General features: G+C 31.6%; 1 protein-coding gene across 3 annotated transcripts; it reads right to left on the bottom strand.

Annotated features, from left to right (window-relative positions):
- Positions 1-684: 684 nt before the first annotated feature.
- LOC124352892 (cytochrome P450 6a2-like) lies at positions 685-16,881 on the bottom strand. 3 transcript variants are annotated; one of them, XM_046802617.1, is made up of 6 exons: positions 16,786-16,862; positions 15,722-15,794; positions 10,173-11,089; positions 5,247-5,468; positions 4,035-4,283; positions 685-2,132 (listed from the first exon to the last, which is right to left on the bottom strand). In XM_046802617.1, coding segments are annotated over exons 2-6 (1,569 nt in total). In that variant the 5' UTR covers positions 15,724-15,794; positions 16,786-16,862; the 3' UTR covers positions 685-1,953. The 3 variants fall into 3 exon arrangements, with proteins under 3 accessions (XP_046658573.1, XP_046658574.1, XP_046658572.1); XM_046802618.1 differs by lacking the exon at positions 15,722-15,794 and having other exon boundaries at positions 16,786-16,881; XM_046802616.1 differs by lacking the exon at positions 16,786-16,862 and having other exon boundaries at positions 15,722-16,002.
- Positions 16,882-17,741: the final 860 nt, after the last annotated feature.

Here is a 17,741-nt window from a genome sequence, read left to right as displayed (position 1 = left end):
AATAATATATATATAGTACAGGTAAAATTACACTTTCTGATATTACTAAATGTGGCACAAGGAACCATAATGAACTGAATGTGACAAAACTTATTTTGTGGTAAAATCTGAGTTTATAAAGATATTTGTATGCTCAAGTGCAACTGAAATAATATATATAGTACAGGTAAAATTACACTTTCTGATATTACTAAATGTGGCACAAGGAACCATAATGAACTGAATGTGACAAAACTTATTTTGTGGTAAAATCTGAGTTTATAAAGATATTTGTATGCTCAAGTGCAACTGAAATAATATATATAGTACAGGTAAAATTACACTTTCTGATATTACTAAATGTGGCACAAGGAACCATAATGAACTGAATGTGACAAAACTTATTTTGTGGTAAAATCTGAGTTTATAAAGATATTTGTATGCTCAAGAGCAACTGAAATAATATATATAGTACAGTTAAAATTACACTTTGTAATGTATCACTGTGTAATGAAACTTCCATCCACTCCCACCATGGAACATAAGATTGTGATTATAATGTAATTTTAAAACGAATCACCTTTTTTGACATTGTATTCTTAAGCATGGGCCCATTCACTACAGAAAGATGATTACTACTGCAATACATCTCTGGGTTCTTATTCAAATCTTAGGATTGAGTGGATGTAATTAGTACAAATCTGCCACTCTTAAATCAATATTTTATTGGTTTTAATACATAAAATACACATGCATAATATGATTTAATACTAAAGTTATTTGTAAAAAGTATACCTGTTAAGGGAGATTTAGACGAGAAATTTTTACAAGTGGCTTGTTAAAGCGACTTGTTACAAGCCTGCAATCTTGTGTAAACAATAAGCCTGGTAATAGGAGAGTAGACAGTGGCAAGTTACAGGCCACCACCTTTTCAAAGTCTGCTTGAAAATAAAAGCAGCTACATCACTTTCCCGTTTTTCTTAGGTCACGTTCACACAAGTGATTTTTGCAAACTGTTTCAAGTAATACGGACAATTAGAACTGTTTGAAGGGTGTGCATTTTTGTGGAATGCAGTAGAACAGAATTCTGGAAGTCAGCTGTAGCAAGCCATGTGTAAATTGTCCCCATCTAAACAGCTTGTAGCCTGTTAAAAGTGACTTGTTTCTAGTTCACCACTGTTGTCTACGAGTTTTTAAGCTTAAAAGTGTAATAATGCTTAATTCATGTAAGTTGAAAAAGAGTTCAAAACTGTTAACATGGAGTTTGGAGCAAGTGTTACGGTGTGTTAGAACTGTTCAAAGGGAACGAATTTTTGTGGAATGCAATAGAACAGTATTCTGGAAATCAGCTGTAACAAGCCTCGTTTAAATAGTCCCACGCCAGTATATTACAAAGTGGCATTCAAATTGTACAAGCCTTGTCTAAATCCTCCTTCAAAGTATATTCATAATATTTTTACACTCTTTATATCTCAACAGTGTGGTCACTCTAGCCAAGGGACATTTGGCTGCTGGAGATTCCCGAGGTTTCCATACCAAATGACAAACTGAAGTGTATAAATCTGACGTAACTGATCTCTTGTTAATACTATTCTACATTGCTACTAAAACAGGTCCTTTTAATGAAATAAAGAATGTTTTTCAAATTGTTAATAATAATATTGAGGATACTTATTTATGTCATAAAATATCTTAGTTAATGAAATACCTTACTGGTTAATTTGAAAATGCATAGTTAAAATAGTACTTGGTAGTACAAATACTAGGTAAAAAATAGGGTACTTGTTTATATAACGTTTAACATCTGAATACTTATCATTTTGTACTTTACTAACAGCTAATGTATATATCATAAAAATATCATACCAAGTATTTTAATACAACATATACTTTGTGAAAAAATATTCTCTAATACTATAAAATTTTATTTAGGTTTTATTCAATTTTATTTTTTTTGTTTCCAATAATATAATGCTAATGTAGTTTATCCTTCCGTTTTGACAATCTGATGAGGATTGGATGTTCCATAGTTGTAAGGAACTGAAGAGGGTCTATTGTCAATTGAGTTGGAGTCTCCGGAACTGGCGTCAGCTCGAATTGAGAGATAATTGTGGCAATCACACATTTTGCTTGCATTTTTCCAAAACGTTGCCCTAAAATCACAAAACAATTATAAATATAGAAGAGACAATAAGTATATAAAATGAATAACTCTGAAATTTTTAAGCCAAAATAGTTTATTACATGATTTTTGTATGCATCCACATGGAATTTGAGGGAAATTATAGGGTTATCATCAGTATACAGTTTTACATACAGTCGTGAATACAAATACTTCATTTGAAAACTTAAAAACTAATAAACGCACCTTATTTAATTTAATCTGTGTTCAAGTCTCTTGAATACAAATATGTATGGATAGAACAAGATGAATGAAAATACGAGGGTAATTCGGAAAGTAAGGTCCGATTCGCGTTAACCAGACAAACAGTAAGCGAGCAGCGAAATGCGCATGCGCCCTGACTCCCGGTATGCATTGCGCGCAGAACGACGCTATTTGCAGTGAAATCGTTGTAGTCTGCTGTTGTCTGTGCCTTTTAAACATTTTTAAAACTATTGAACGTCCCGCCGACTGTGAAATACGGTATGTGATACGGTTTGTGACAGCAAGGAACGTTTCAGCTGCGGATATTCATCGACAGATAAGTGACGTGTACTGTCCAAATGCAATGAGTGACAGCAAAGTGCGGAAGTGGGTGAGAGGTTTTAAAGATGGTCGGGAAAATGTCAATGACAAACCACGATCTGGTCGGCCGTCAGTGATCACCGAAGATTTGGTGAAAGCCGTCGATGAAAAAATTCGTGAAGATCGGCGATTCACTGTTTCTTAATTAGCAATAGAATTTCCAAACGTGAGCACGTTGTTTAAAATTGTTTCTGAAATTTTGGATTTTCGCAAATTGTGCTCACGTTGGGTTCCCAGGCTGAGGAACACAAAAAAAAGAAGAATGGGTATTGTTCTTGAATTTTTGATCCAATATCATCAGAAAGGGGATAACCTTTTAGACCACATTGTGACGGGTGACGAGCCATGAGTTTCCCACATAACCCCAGAAACGAAACGCCAGTCAATGGAGTGGCGTCACTCGACGTCACCGGTTAAAGTGGTTAGCAAGACTGGTTATCGTCGCAGGCGGCCGACTTCTATGACACCGGCATTCAAAAACTTGTAAATCGTTATGACAAGTGTTTACACAAAAGTGGAAATTATGTAGAAAAATAGTGATTGATGTCAGGAATCAAGTAAAGCAAGTTTTTTGAAAAAATGTGGTGTGCTTTTTTTAAAATAAAAAAACGGACCTTACTTTCCGAATTACCCTCGTATATTGTTGTTTCTAAGAGTGCCATACTGAGTGAAGCAACCAACTGAATTGTCGAGTACATAATATTTTCAGAAAGGTGCGGATACTATCCTGAATCCAATAATGGAAAATGTGGCTATAATTCTGCCATTTTGGTCATAAATCAACGCATAAATAGGGCAGTCTCAATTTTATCAGCATACTTTTTAGAAACAAAATGTGATATGGAGAAGGAGAATAAAGTGAATACCTTTGAAGCCAAAATTTGAGATCTAGTTAAGATTCTGAATTATGGTTTAATATACCAAGAATGCTTTTAAGACTTGTTTAATTAGTTTGAAGGAATCCAGTTGGATGCAACCAAAATACTAAATATTTTGAACAAAGAATAATTGTACTATTGAAATTTTATTCAATAACAATTTTTAGTATTTTCTATTTGTTTATGGCAGAACATACTTTATTAACAACTTACATTTGTAAGAATGTTCCGTGTATGATTTTCTTCTCTCTTTAAAAAAATGTGAGTGATAAGTTCATAGAAATTTTCCTTTAGATATTTTGTATACTTCCTTCAGTATCCTTATCCACGGAAATGCACAAATAATGCTACTTTCCACTTATATTTCTTATCACTAGAAATGGTTATGCTAATTGTAAGTGTAGTAAAATAATTATTTCAAAAGTATTTACCGAGGCAAACCATTGGGCCATCTCCGAAAGGAATAGAAGTTGTGCCAAGATGATTACGAAGATTTTCAGGACTAAAGCGCTCTGGATCAAACTGGTAAGGGTCCGGATAGTAGTCTGAATCGTGATGCAGTGCAACCAAGGGAATGACAACTCTTGTGCCTTTCTCGATCACCAGGCCATCTGACATCTGATATTGCTTGGTGCAGTTTCTGGTCAGTATAGGGAAAGGAGAATAGCGACGAAGTGCCTCTGTTAAATGAAGAAGAAAATACAAAAATGAATCAAATATTGAATCATCCTCTCAAAACTTAATTAATTGTTAGTAAAATAAAATATGTATCATAATTGTATTAAAAATAATTATTATACATGCTATAAGTCAATTTTGGCATTAAACATGACACAAAAATAATATTGTGCTTAACAATATCAAAGTTTAAATAAAAATGTCAACCATTATTTGTAAGATTCCAACAGGATTTGTCTTGAAAGCAGAAAGCACTATTCAAAGATGTGATTCAACATTTCATTAATACATATTCAAACATGCGGGAATACCATCCTCTACCCATTTGTCTGGACGAGAAAAGAGCTAGTCTCCCTTTCTATCAAAGTGAGAATTCTTAGCATGAGACTGGTTTCACATACTTTGAGACTCCTGTCCCTACCCTTAACCTTACACATCCTGATTGTCCTGTCACTTTGAAAGCAAGTGGAAGAGTTCTTTATAGAGCTAAATGCAGTAAGGAGTTTTCTCAGTTTCTTATCCTAAGTGAAAAAACCCAGTATGATTGATTAGTTCTTGAAATTTTATTCAGAATTTAAACTGACTGATTTATTGTTTGATTCCCTTTTCTGTCTGGTTCATATGACTAACAATGTCTGATGATAAAACAATAAGCTTAAAAGTAATGATTATGTGTTATTAACTCTTTGATGGATGAATTCTAGTTTTTGTATCTGTAAAAAGATAAGCCTCCTGCAGTTATTGCAATTGCAATAGAATCTAAGGATTAAACATACAAACCGATTCCATTTCATGATGGCTACCATGTTTTGAAAATACTGATAAAAATCTAGGCCTAAAATCAGCCAGTGAGAAAGGCATAGAAATACATATCAATAAACTTTTAAGGTCTGTTGGAAAACCATAATAATAGGTTGACAGTGTCAAGTTAGTTTAGCTTGAGTAGTGTTTTATGAGTATTATACCATAAATGACTTGCTCCACGTATGCCATTTCCTTTAATGCTTGGTAGGTAATAACTCCATCATGTCTGCAAAGAACTTCATCTACTTCTTTCCGGACCTTTTCCTGTATGTCGGGATGCAAAGCCATTTCGTACAAAGCTGTTGAGGAAACTGTGGATGACGTTTCAAACCCACCAGCGAATATGACAAATATTTGGCAAGCCATTTCCTCAAATGTCAAACCTAAGAAAATGAAAAACAAATAATAACTGTATGGACAATAAAACAGATTCTAAACAAAGTGTTTACTCCTGATAGATGCAAACTATTCACAATAATCTTTTTAATAAAAAATGTAGGTACCGGTATCTGAAATTTCCAAAATGTGAAAAAGGTATAGATAGTAGCACTGTACAACTTACACTGACTGACAGCCTCTTTTGTAAAAATTTATGCAGAAATTAAAGGCTAAAATCAAACACCAATAGTGCAGAAAGGTCACCTATAAAAATATAGTATGTATGTATATTCTTTTAAAAGTTTTGAGTGAAGTGTGAGTTTTATTCTAATACAAATTATGGTTTTTGATTAAGCCTTTTGTGAAAACGTGGTAAGCAGTTTTGAGGCATATGACTCAAATTAGAAATATTATTTCTTAATTTAATGTTTTTATTACGTAGATTTTTCCAATGCAATGGCATTTTAAATGTGAATATTACAAATGTTTAAAGAAAAGTTTCCCAAATTCATTTACAAATTTGTATTGACCTCTTTGGAAGTTAAACCCATAACCTCTCTGTTAAAGAGCCTTTACTCCAAGATTAAGGTCATTTTAAACAACAGGGTAGCTAATTTTGCAAATAATTTTGAACCTTCCCATGATGTGGACAAGCCTGTTATCACTCCAGAACACATTCATCAAAAAGCAGGAGCCAAAAAAACCGACCAAAGCACAAAAATGAATAAGGTTTGCAGAGATTTTGCCAAATACTTGAGTAAAATGCTTTAAAGGTTAAACAAATGCATAAAAATCTCAATTTTTGAAATTGACTTAGTTTGAAATCAAAGGAAAAACACAATTCAAACTGTAAAAATAAGAAAGCTATTCATTAAGAAGAATAGCGTAACAAAAATGAAATACGGTTTGACATCTCATAAGAACAGCAAAGCAAGTGAAAAGAAAAATCATTAGTGTAATTCTTATTTTATATGTGTGAACAAAAAGAGTGGGAACTCACACTTTCTTTCGGTGTTTTGACTATGATTCTTGCAATAATGTAAAATATGTTAGATCTTGCAACATTCTGTATTGACTGACAACTGAATAATTCATTGCATGCTTCAAAAATATTGAAGGAAAATATTAGATTGAATTATACTATACTGGCAATTACCAATGGCTTTGCATGCAATTTCCTGTTGAAAACCAGGGACACCATGGACATATTCTTTTCAAATTACATTCTAAACACTCCTGAGATAAATGATTATAACTGAAAGATATTTTAATCTCCTGACCCATTTTAGATTTAAGTTTAAAGACCAGTGTTTTTGGACCCTGAATGCGGAGAATGAAATAGTTTTTATGAAATAGTTTTTATAAGTGCCCATGAAATGACTCCAACATTTCATGATATTTGACTGAATAGCTGATTCAATTCTAAAGTCGAAATCATTACCTTTTCAGTTCACTCACTTTTGATGTAATAAATGTTGGAGCTCTATGTAGTATATAAACGGAAGCAGGCATATTTTAGATACATATTATAAAAGTGTTTATAGTTAACAGCTTCAGATGTAAATCCAATTTACTAATGGCTTTTTCAGGCTTCGCTCGTGTATGAGCACTTTTGTTTCTAATTAATTATATTTTTGACGCCAAGGTTGAGTTTGTTGCTTGTTGCTCCAATCAAGAAAATACATATGCCCAAAAATGTTTAGTTATAGCCCTCATAATTTACACGAGTCTAAGGTATTTTTGGTGCCATAGTTGAGTTTACTTTGTTGCCCCAATCAAAAAGTTATATACATACACAGGTCTGATTGTTTAATTGAAATAACAGTTGTATTTCCAAAACACTGAAAACCATGTATCTTGCCACTACTAACATGTTACTCGTGCCGTACTGTAGTTGTAAGTTATTACGTCAGTACGGAAGGAATAACATTTCAGTTCAGTAACCAGATGGCTTTCTGTTACCTTATTCAAAATGCCTATGGTCAACCAGTAAAAAAATCTCACCATTTACATACAATCTATTGCTTGATATGAATTCAACCAAAGTTTCTTTGTATGCTGAATGAATAACCAGTTACTTATTTTATAGCAACTTATTCTCCTACCCGTGTTGTAATAATTCCCCCAAACTAACCTAGAGTGCTCTATAACTGTCGGTTCAGATGTTGCACAGACTGTTCGTTGTGTAACAATAAGTGGGTTACTCCTATCACACACAGTAACCAGTGTTTCTGCACTCAGAAAAATATTGTATTTCTCCACAAGTAACCCCCTACTCACTAAGCATCCCAGAAGCTTACTTCTGTAAAATAACTAAGTTGAGTTTGAACAGTCTTTAAATTTGCAATAATAGTTAAGTGTTATATTTAGCTAAACAATTTATATAAGAAAGTAAGGTACACTTAACATGGTAAAATATCAATATAGGTAACCAAGAAATTTGAAAGTGTTTTTATGTAGAACTAGCTGACCCGGCGAACTTCGTACCGCCTTAAAGCATCCACATTGGTGCTTGAAATGTGCAGAATTAAAGACAAAGTAAAAAATAAATCAAATTAGGTCCTATGTGATTTTTTTTCCTTCACAACTAATCTGAAATTTAAATAGAAAAACAAAATAAAAAACACAATTCGTAATTTATCTAAAATAATGTAAATCGCAATAAGCAGCAAAGCCACAGATTACATTAATTTATTATTAATATTGATTCTCTTTCTTCAGTCGAGTACCTTGTGATATACAACATTTTTTGTCTTGTTATTAGGTGCAAGAATGAATAAAGCAGATGGTTTGCCGACAAGTGAACATGCCACATATAGTTGTCCATGAGAAAAACATGGATTTTCTAAATTTAGTCCACAAACGCTCAAAGATTGGCCTTGTGATTTATTGATCGTCATGGCAAATGCAAGACGAATCGGAAACTGAGTTCGTTTAAATTCAAAAGGCATATTGGTAGGAATCATCGGAATCCTTGGAATAAGAACTTCCTCACCTTTAAATTTTCCTTTAAAAAACGTCGCGTGAATCACATTTATCATCAATTCTTTTACAACCAAACGCGTTCCATTGCATAATTTTGGTTGATTTAGATTGCGAAGCATTATGACTACTGCACCAACCTTCAAAAGTAAATTATGGGGTGGTAAGCCGGGCACATCCAAAGAGTTTAAAAATTCAGTTGGATAGTTATTGGCCTCATCTTCACTTGTTACGCAATCAATAGATTTGAATGTTTGCAGAGTACCATCAAGTTTGACTCTGAATTAAAAAGTTCAAGTCATCCACATCCTTGTTCTTAGCTGCCAAGATTGCTCGCTTACTCAACCAATTGTTATTTTTGTGATTAGAGATGGATCAAGAGGGGGAGTCAGTATTGGCAATTTTACTTTGCCATTAAGACAACACAATCCAAGCGACTCTCCAACAAACTTCAATGCACTACAATGCCCACAAACAACATCCATTGGACCAATAAGTACAGATACATGCGAACTGTAATCATAAGTGCAATCATAACTAAATGATGCTCTATTCAAATCAACAGCTGATGTATTCCTTCTCGCGTGTCGAACTTGATCTAGTTGTTGATCAGTATGATTAGCTCGCCGATTTCGCATAGCCAAGCGAGCTGTTTCACGGGCTTCCTCTCTTTGCTCTTGAGATTGAGAAGCACAAAGTCAGGCCATACCAACACGAAGCTCTTGTCGTCCGATTTCACGTTCTTCAGTAGAATTGTTCACAACGTTACGAAGCCTTCTTGCATTACGGCTTTGTTGAGACAGATTTGATCTTCTGGGTCGCGGCATCTTTATAATAATCCTCTCAATGTTCACAAACACTCGCAAATCGTTTAATTTCGTGTGAAATAAAGTTATCCGAACCGAAAGCAATCGAAGTAATAAGTTGTTTGTCTTTTTTAAAAACCAACAGATTATTGCAAAGGTAAAAAAAATCACTTCATGATTGACTGATTATTAAGTAAAACTGAAAGGACAATCCATATGTCAGTAGCCATGATTTCATTTTGTTTGACTGAGTAACCCAGAAAAATGACACAAGCAGCTGTCAAAGTGTCAATCAAATTTACAGTTGTTTGTTTACATTTTGGAATTCAGGCAATTGTTTTTTTCAAGATAAATTTTTTTTACTCTATGCTTTCAAACTATAGGTGTAAAGAAATTTAAAAATAGTAATTAAATGATATAAACATATATTTCTTTTCTCGCATTATGTATGTTTACAAAGAACAGCTGATTAAATTTGAACAGGCTCTTTCACTTAATAACATATGTTTGCTGCAATGCATTTCTTACGGGTATTTTTGTAACTTTTAGAGACCAGTGGGGCGGAATCCTGAATCGGGAACGGGATAAAAAGTATCCTATGTCCTTCTCCCAGTTCTTAGCTACCTCCCTACCAATTTTCAGCCAAATCGGTTCAGCCGTTCTTGAGTTATAAATAGTGTAACTAACACGACTTTCTTTTATATTATATAGATTATCCTACAAATGAAAACAGCAGCCCAATACAAAATTAAAATTGCTTCAAGCATAATGACCTCTCTTACTGATTTATGAGGAGAACAATCTACAAAAACAATTGTTTTGAAAGTATAAAAAAATGTAACTATTTTACGTGTCATATAGTACATAGAGAATTCATATAGTAATATATAAATATATATTAAAATTATATGTATACTGTACCATCACTTTTTCCATCTGACTCTCTTGGTCCTTGACTCGTTTCTTTTTCATCCTCATACAAGTTTTTGTTTTGCTTTAGCTTTACTAGTAAGTCTATAAAATCATCTCTGTACACATTGTTTTTAGTTCTGTAGTTGTACGTCTCTTTGGCAACTTGCATACAAAACTCTTTTACTGTAGGATCCATCTGCTCCAGACCCAATAAGTTATAAAGACGAGGAGTATTAATGGACAACATCAGTTTGACTGCATTCCAAATTGATGAAGGGAAGAAGAGTTTACTGACCCTTCGAACCTCACTGTCCACCTCGGTTATGGCATTAGTCTCCATTCCCAGAGCACAAGAGCTTATCACATCAGTGGTAAAACGGGCGATTAAATCTTTAAACTCCAGAACTGAGTTTTCTTCCGCTAAGGGTTTCAAGAAGTCTCCAAACTTCTGTGATAGCTGGTGCATCAGGTGATACATTTTCTTCATCCTTCCCGAAGTAAACATTGGAGTCAACTTCGATCTCATTGACTTCCACTTATCTCCTTTGAGATTGAACACGTGACCAGTTGCCATGAAATCTTGTTTGACATCTTCGTGAATGTGGCCTCTATCCATAAAGTGGTTGAAATCCTTCACCAATATTGCCTTTATTACAGTAGGATCTCGCAACACCAGTGCTGGCCTGCCGAGTTCAAATATGCCAAAATATTTCACGCCAGGCATCATATCGTACATGTTCTTATAGCTGTTGCCGACATCAGTTGTGTTCAAAACCTGATCTTTGATGTTTCCGAATGGAAATGAGGGCTTCAGGTAAGGAACATTCCTTTTTTCCCAATAGGAGTACTCTGAAGTCCAGTATTTGTACAACAAAAATAAACACAGAATCACAAGAAGTATAAGTTCCACAGCAATCGCAAACATCCTGTAAACAAAACAGTTACTTTAAGCGCTGTATTCATTTGTAAAATTCTTTTCACTTTATGATAAAAAGTATTAGTGTATGAATTATATTTATATTTTACATCATTATATAATTTAAAAAAAACTACTTATACAGAGTAGCAGAAAAAACATATGTATTTAAAATGCTGTAAGTAAGTTTATTTTAATTCCACCAAAATGTTATTAATACCAAAGCAATAAGAAAAAACCCAATTTGAGAATTGGGCTTTAAGATTTCCAAAGCACTTAATTATTTTTGTAATAATATTGGAAAGATGGCATCCTAATGTGTTAATACATAATACAAGTCTCTCCTCAGTTTTCTATAACTTTTATCAAAAAAACTTTTATCAAAAATTTGATATTTTCACGAAGGCAGAGTATTAGTTTAAATATAATTAGTGTAATTTTGGTAAAATAACACACATAGAAAATTAAGACGATACAATTTTATATTACATACATTTTTTTTAAGTTACCAGCATTTACTACTTAATTTCTTAAGGAAAGGAACAAAAACAAATATTTTTATAAATGTAATGTTCTTTGAGTGAATTTTCAAACTAAACCTGAAGATGTCTTTTTAATTCGGAACTGGAGAGGTAAAGATAATCAATAATGGAACCTGGATTTATAAAATTCAAAATATCAGCTTCTGAGAGCATAATCACTTATCAGTAAAGATTATAATTTTTGTTTTGTTAAAGACATCTCAATCTTGTTTTGATACAAGAAGCTAGTGAATGTTTATTTAAATTTTGACAAATTCTTTTAACAAATATGTAAAATTAGACAGGATAAGAAAAGATTCTAACAGGCCAAAAATCATGGTTTAGAACTGTAAAAATGAAGGAATTTGTAATTTTTTATAACAAATAAAAACACACACACATTAGATGAAAGTATACACAAAAGGCATACATTGAAGCAAAAAATTACAAAAACAAAATAGTTTTAGAAAAAAAAAAGTTAATAAAAACCTTATTACCAATGCTTTTAATAAATGCTCCGCTTGGAACATTGTTAAAAGTGAATCAAATAATTGCAAAGGCTGTAACAAATCTAGTTAAGGTAGTGTTATTGATTTAAATGTATTTAATGAAAATGTTGTTAATTTAGTAAGTAATTTTTAATTAGTAAGATTTAAGATTAATAAGATTAGTAGATTAATAGATTAGTAGAATAATAAGATTAGTAAGATTTAGGTTATTTTAGTAAGATTTAAGTAGTTATAATAAAAATGTACCTGAGGATTAAGCTATTAATTATGTAAAAAAAATATGTCGTAAACTGTTTTGAGGGTGAAGAACATTTTAAACGAAATGAATTAGAATTAGATATTAGTACAGAGTCTCAGTTCATCTCATAGTGAGGATAATTATGGTTTTTCAAACTTTGTTGCTAAAGAAATTATTTAAATAATTTTAGAACCTCTCAATTTTCTTTTAAATAAGATGTTAGAGCAAGGGGTATATCCTAGGTCTTTTAAAATAGCTAAAGTAACTACAATATTTAAAAAAAAAGTGACACACATGATGTATCAAGCTACCAACCAATATCTCTGGTTCCAATTTTTAGTAAGATACTAGAATTTTGTGTTGCAACAATTACATTTTTTTAATTAAAAATAATCTGTTTTGTAATGAACAGTTTGGTTTCATGCAGGGCCGCAATAATGTAAAAGCAATAGAAAAACTTATAGAACAAATTATTTAGAATTTTAAAAACAAATTAATATCCTCTGCTACTCTAGTTGACTTGACAAAAGCATTTGATTTTATCTCATACCATTTATTAATACAAAAACAGTTTATATATGGAATAAAAGATAAAGATCTGGATTTATTTTCATATTACATAGAAGATAGGAAACAAATGGTAGTACAGGGCCAAGAAAAATCAACTTTTAAAGATGTAAATGTAGGAGTTCCTTACACATGTAAAATTAAGTACATGGTTAGCACTTAATTTACCATGGTCATCAGTTTTATACACTGATGATACTACACCTTTTTGTACTGGAATAAAAGTTGGAATACACTTGTTGAGGATGAAATTCAAGCCATGGAAACAGCACTAGACTGGTTTGAAGCAAACAACCTTGTTGTAAATAGTAATAAAACAGAAAAAAATAGTTTTTTTCTTGATGCACTACATTTTTATAGATGTAAAACCCGTGAAACTGTTAGGAATGCACCTGGATAGTAGATTGAGCTGGGATCAACACATTTTATGAGTTATAAACAAAATTATCTAGAATAACATATCTTTACGTAAGCTTAGGTTTTCTGTAGGTGTGAATATTGTGAATATTGTTAATTATAACGAATGTAAAATGAAATATACTCTCGACTCTATAACAAAAAAACATAAAGAAAGTTACAAACTGGCTCTGTCTCAGATAGAAAAATTGGATAAAACACAAAGGTGTCAATCATCCTCGTCTCTACTTCATCAGAAAACCCCCTCAAATAAACAAAAAAAGAATGTTTCAGGAATGAATAAATCAACCTCTTCAAGTCCCTCATTACTCTATCAAAACCCATTAAATAAAACTCCAAATACTGAATCAATGCAGACAGAGACTAATACGAGTAATATAGATGTGGACAAAGTAAAAAAACCTCAAAGTACACAGAGCACCAATACCAATGAGAAAAGTTCTATTAGTCTCTCTTTATTAGAAAATAAGTGGGTAACTGATGATACTATCCAGCTGTATTATGATACGCTAATATCCTTAATCACAAAGTCGGATAAAACAATCTTACTTATGAATACGGTAGTAACCCATGCTATCAAATGCCTTCAAGACTATGACCATTTACATGAGCCTTTACAATTATTTAATAAAAACTATGTTCTCTTCCCAATTCATGACTTGAAGCAAGATGTGCAAGACAATTATCCAGAGAACACTCAATGCTCATACAAAACAGAAGGATCTCATTGGAGCCTTATGTTGTTTGTAAGAAACCTGCAAAAATTTCTATACTTCGATTCATGTGGCACATACAACAGGGAACATGCACAGAAGGTGGCTGAGAAGGTCCATGAGCACTTGGGTGTGGAAGGTGATGTCCTTTTTCAAGGTGTGGAAGGTGATGTCCTTTTTCAAATTGTCGAAGTCCCTCAACAGCCTAATACTGTTGACTGTGGAATTTACTTAACAATATGCTAATTACTTCTTATTATGCCTTTTTCCAACCTTATCTGAGATATGTCATTATACTAGGGGGGAGTAGCTGGGGTTATCAAAAAGTTTTTATATGGTAAAAGAAAGCTCTAAGGGCCATAAAAAATGTTTCAGAAAGAGTTATGCAAGCCTTTTTTAAGAGAATTAAAAATAATGCCTCTACCGAGTTTATAACTTTATTTCTGTTCAGTTGATATTAAAGAAAATGTATCAACATACAAGATTAGACAAGAGATACTCAGCTATCATACTAGAAATAATCATATGATAGAAATTTTACCAGTAAAACTAGAAATTAATAGTCATTTTATTACGAAAATAAAGACGTTCAATAGACTACAACAAGAAGCGTGGCATGTACCATTAAGAATATGTAAATAAATTCTAAAGAAATGGCTTGAAAAACAAGCCTTTTACTCTGTAAAGTTTTTTGGTCTGTGATACTAGTAACTTAAAAATTTAAATGAATGTAATACCTATTTATTTATTGGTTATTGTTTTTTATAATTTATTTATTAACATTTATATATAAAAAAATTGTTTTTATTGTTGTCGTTTTAAGTTTTTGTAATTAAGTTTTCGTTTTTTAGAATTATGTAATGGTTAATATGAAGATATATAGTATGAATTTTTTTAAATTGACTGTTATGTTATTTCCTATATTGCTTTAATACACAGAAAAACATGTATTTCACAATAGGCTAAGTGATTCCTTATTGTAAAAGACGACTTTGTTGATTGCATGATTCATGTTTAAAAACAATAAACTTTCTGATGCATTTAAATGTATTTGAACAGAGCTTGTGTACATAGATGGTTAACAAACCTTGAACAGCTATCACCATTTACTATCTAAAGAGTAGTACATGACTATGAACTGTCTTTGTTGTAAGTCCAGCCAATATTTTGTACGAGTCCAGGGGATTGAGTTATTTCCTTTTAATAGAGATGTAAAATTTCCCTCCCTCTGGCTTTAAGAAATATTTTGTATGTAGGAAGTAAAAAATTTGAGACTTCACTTTTGTAGTATCAAAAAATAGTGAGGGTATCAGCTAGCATGTAATAAGCTACTGTCTAAGTATCACAGCACACAACATTACATAAAACACACACAATTTAAAAAGAGATTAAACATAACAAATCAATTATATTCTTGAAGCGCATGTTGATCAAAATACAAGTAATTATTTCAAGTTATGTCAGAGAATTTATCTAATTAATCAAAATGTATAGGGCATTACAATGATTAAAGAAGACAATTACATTACTTTGATGATAACTCTTACTTTAATTATCATTATATAACAAGGTTAAAAAGTTGCTATTACTCTATATATCACTGATGTGGTACTTGTTTGATTTTAAAAAGTAGTAGTATTAATTATAATGAATCTATAAATAATGAAGAATACTTACATTAAGGTTTAAAAGAGTATACTTAATTGTGTCCTGTGTTGTTTACACTATTTGCAGTCCCAGCAAGCATAACCTATTAGACATTTAAGTAAATTTTTTAACAAATTCGTTTGAATTTACTGCACTTCATTAACCTGAGAACTGAACTGAGCTGAGACGTCTACTACTACGCACAAGAGCTATTATGCCTGCAGGATATGTGGGCATTGCATGCAAGAATCTGTTTGTAATTATACCTCTGTCAATATAAATATAGAGAAAAGGCAGTGACTGATGATGTAATTGCCAGGTACCACTGTCAGTCATTGTTGATTTTGAAGGAAACAGGATTTTTCTGGACATTTGCCATTGTTCAGTGAAAAAAGATCAGTAACACCACGTTTCGAGATCTGCAATCTCGTTGATTTATTAGTATTGATTCAATGACAGCTAAAACTCAAGATTTTTATGAGATATTTTCAATTCAATTCACACATATTTATTCATTTAGTAACATAGCTACATTGAATAGTGTCAGAGTACCAATTCATTATTTACAATTTATAAGATAATTTGTTGAAGTACAACTTGACATTTATTTAATAATTATTAAATGTATTAATTTTCTTAAATTATTTTTTATTTAAGATATTCTACATCTATAGTTAACATCTAAACATGAAAAACTCATCAAAAGAGTAAAAGTCCTTACTAACCAGCTATTCTGTAAGCACACAACGACAGTTATCATAATTATGGAAATCTAAAGATTTTAGATTGTTGAAATTTTGTTTAGCATTAAGCATAGTTTCTTAGATATACATTCCATAAATAGTTAGTATACCTAATGTATGAACTTAACTAGGTTTGTGATTCTAGATATAATATTATTTATATGGCTTTTTTGAGTTCTTAAAATGGAATTCAAATTATTAATGTAAGTGGTGCCATATAAAGATATCAAATGCTATTATAGAGTGGCTATATAGAAAATAAATACATTTTAAAGCTTTAAAATCACACAAATGTTGCATTTTTGCTTCTCAGTAACTTTTATTGGCTTGGCCATAATTAAAGTCATTTACCTGTGTGCAGAAAAAAGTTCTTACTGTTTATTCTATAAAACCACAATGATAATAAAACAGAACTGACCTTTAGTTTCCAAAGATAAAGTAGTAACACAGTATTTATTACAATGCCCCTTCCCCTGTTTTTGGTGTTGCGTTTTAACCTTTAATCTAAAATTGATAACTGACAAAAGGTTAGGACTTCAAAATGAGTTCATTATCAGCCATTAGATTATTTATATAACATTGGTTTATTGATACTGTACTTATCAGAGATGGCCTTTTGTCTATAACATAATTGACTTAAAACTTACAATGTTTCATTAATTCCATTTGTTTATTTTAGTAGTTATTAAATAAAGCAACAAATAAATTGAAGGTTATTTCGTTGTTTCCCCTCACTTTACAAAATATAACTCCATGTATTAATTGTTTAATATATGAAGCATTTCTCACTATTTATCCTGTATACATTTAGGTGAAATAATTAATTGATCAACCAACTTCATGCTGTATATGTTACTCTTGTCTTAATTTTGCTTTTATGTACTTATTGCTTCAATATTAATCAAGCGTGTCATATTTTAACTACAACATCTCATATTGGAAGTTTCATGAAATTAGTTCACTGTTTCTGGTCATAATTTCAAAGTCTTACACCATTTCTTACTTAATTTCAAGATAATAAAATTGTAATGTTTCATATATTTTATTGATTTATTTTAATAGCTATCATGAAAAAATTGTCTTGGTTTATTTCTTTAATTTTTCCTACTTTAGAAAATATATCCCCATATAATGATTTATGTATGTATAATTTCTCATGAAAAACAAACGACATATGAAAACATTCAACACAACAAAGTACAGTTTAAATTTTATGTATGGCTGACCATGGACAGGGATTTAATGAGACTATGGTCAGATAGTTATAAAAATTAAAACATACTTCATATATATATATATATATATAT

The sequence above is a fragment of the Homalodisca vitripennis genome, chromosome 1 (assembly GCF_021130785.1).
Source record: "Homalodisca vitripennis isolate AUS2020 chromosome 1, UT_GWSS_2.1, whole genome shotgun sequence".
NCBI classification, from domain to species: Eukaryota; Metazoa; Arthropoda; class Insecta; order Hemiptera; family Cicadellidae; genus Homalodisca; species Homalodisca vitripennis.
The sequence above is the reverse complement of the archived record's forward strand: the minus strand, read 5'-3'. Positions and strand labels throughout refer to the sequence as shown.

Excerpts from the sequence above, each read along its gene's own strand:
- LOC124352892 (XM_046802617.1), bottom strand. Across the intron at positions 5,469-10,172 it reads GTCAGATGGAAAAAGTGATG|GTTTGACATTTGAGGAAATG; the intron begins GTACAGTATACA and ends TCATTTTCTTAG. Across the intron at positions 2,133-4,034 it reads TGGCCCAATGGTTTGCCTCG|GGCAACGTTTTGGAAAAATG; the intron begins GTAAATACTTTT and ends TTGTGATTTTAG.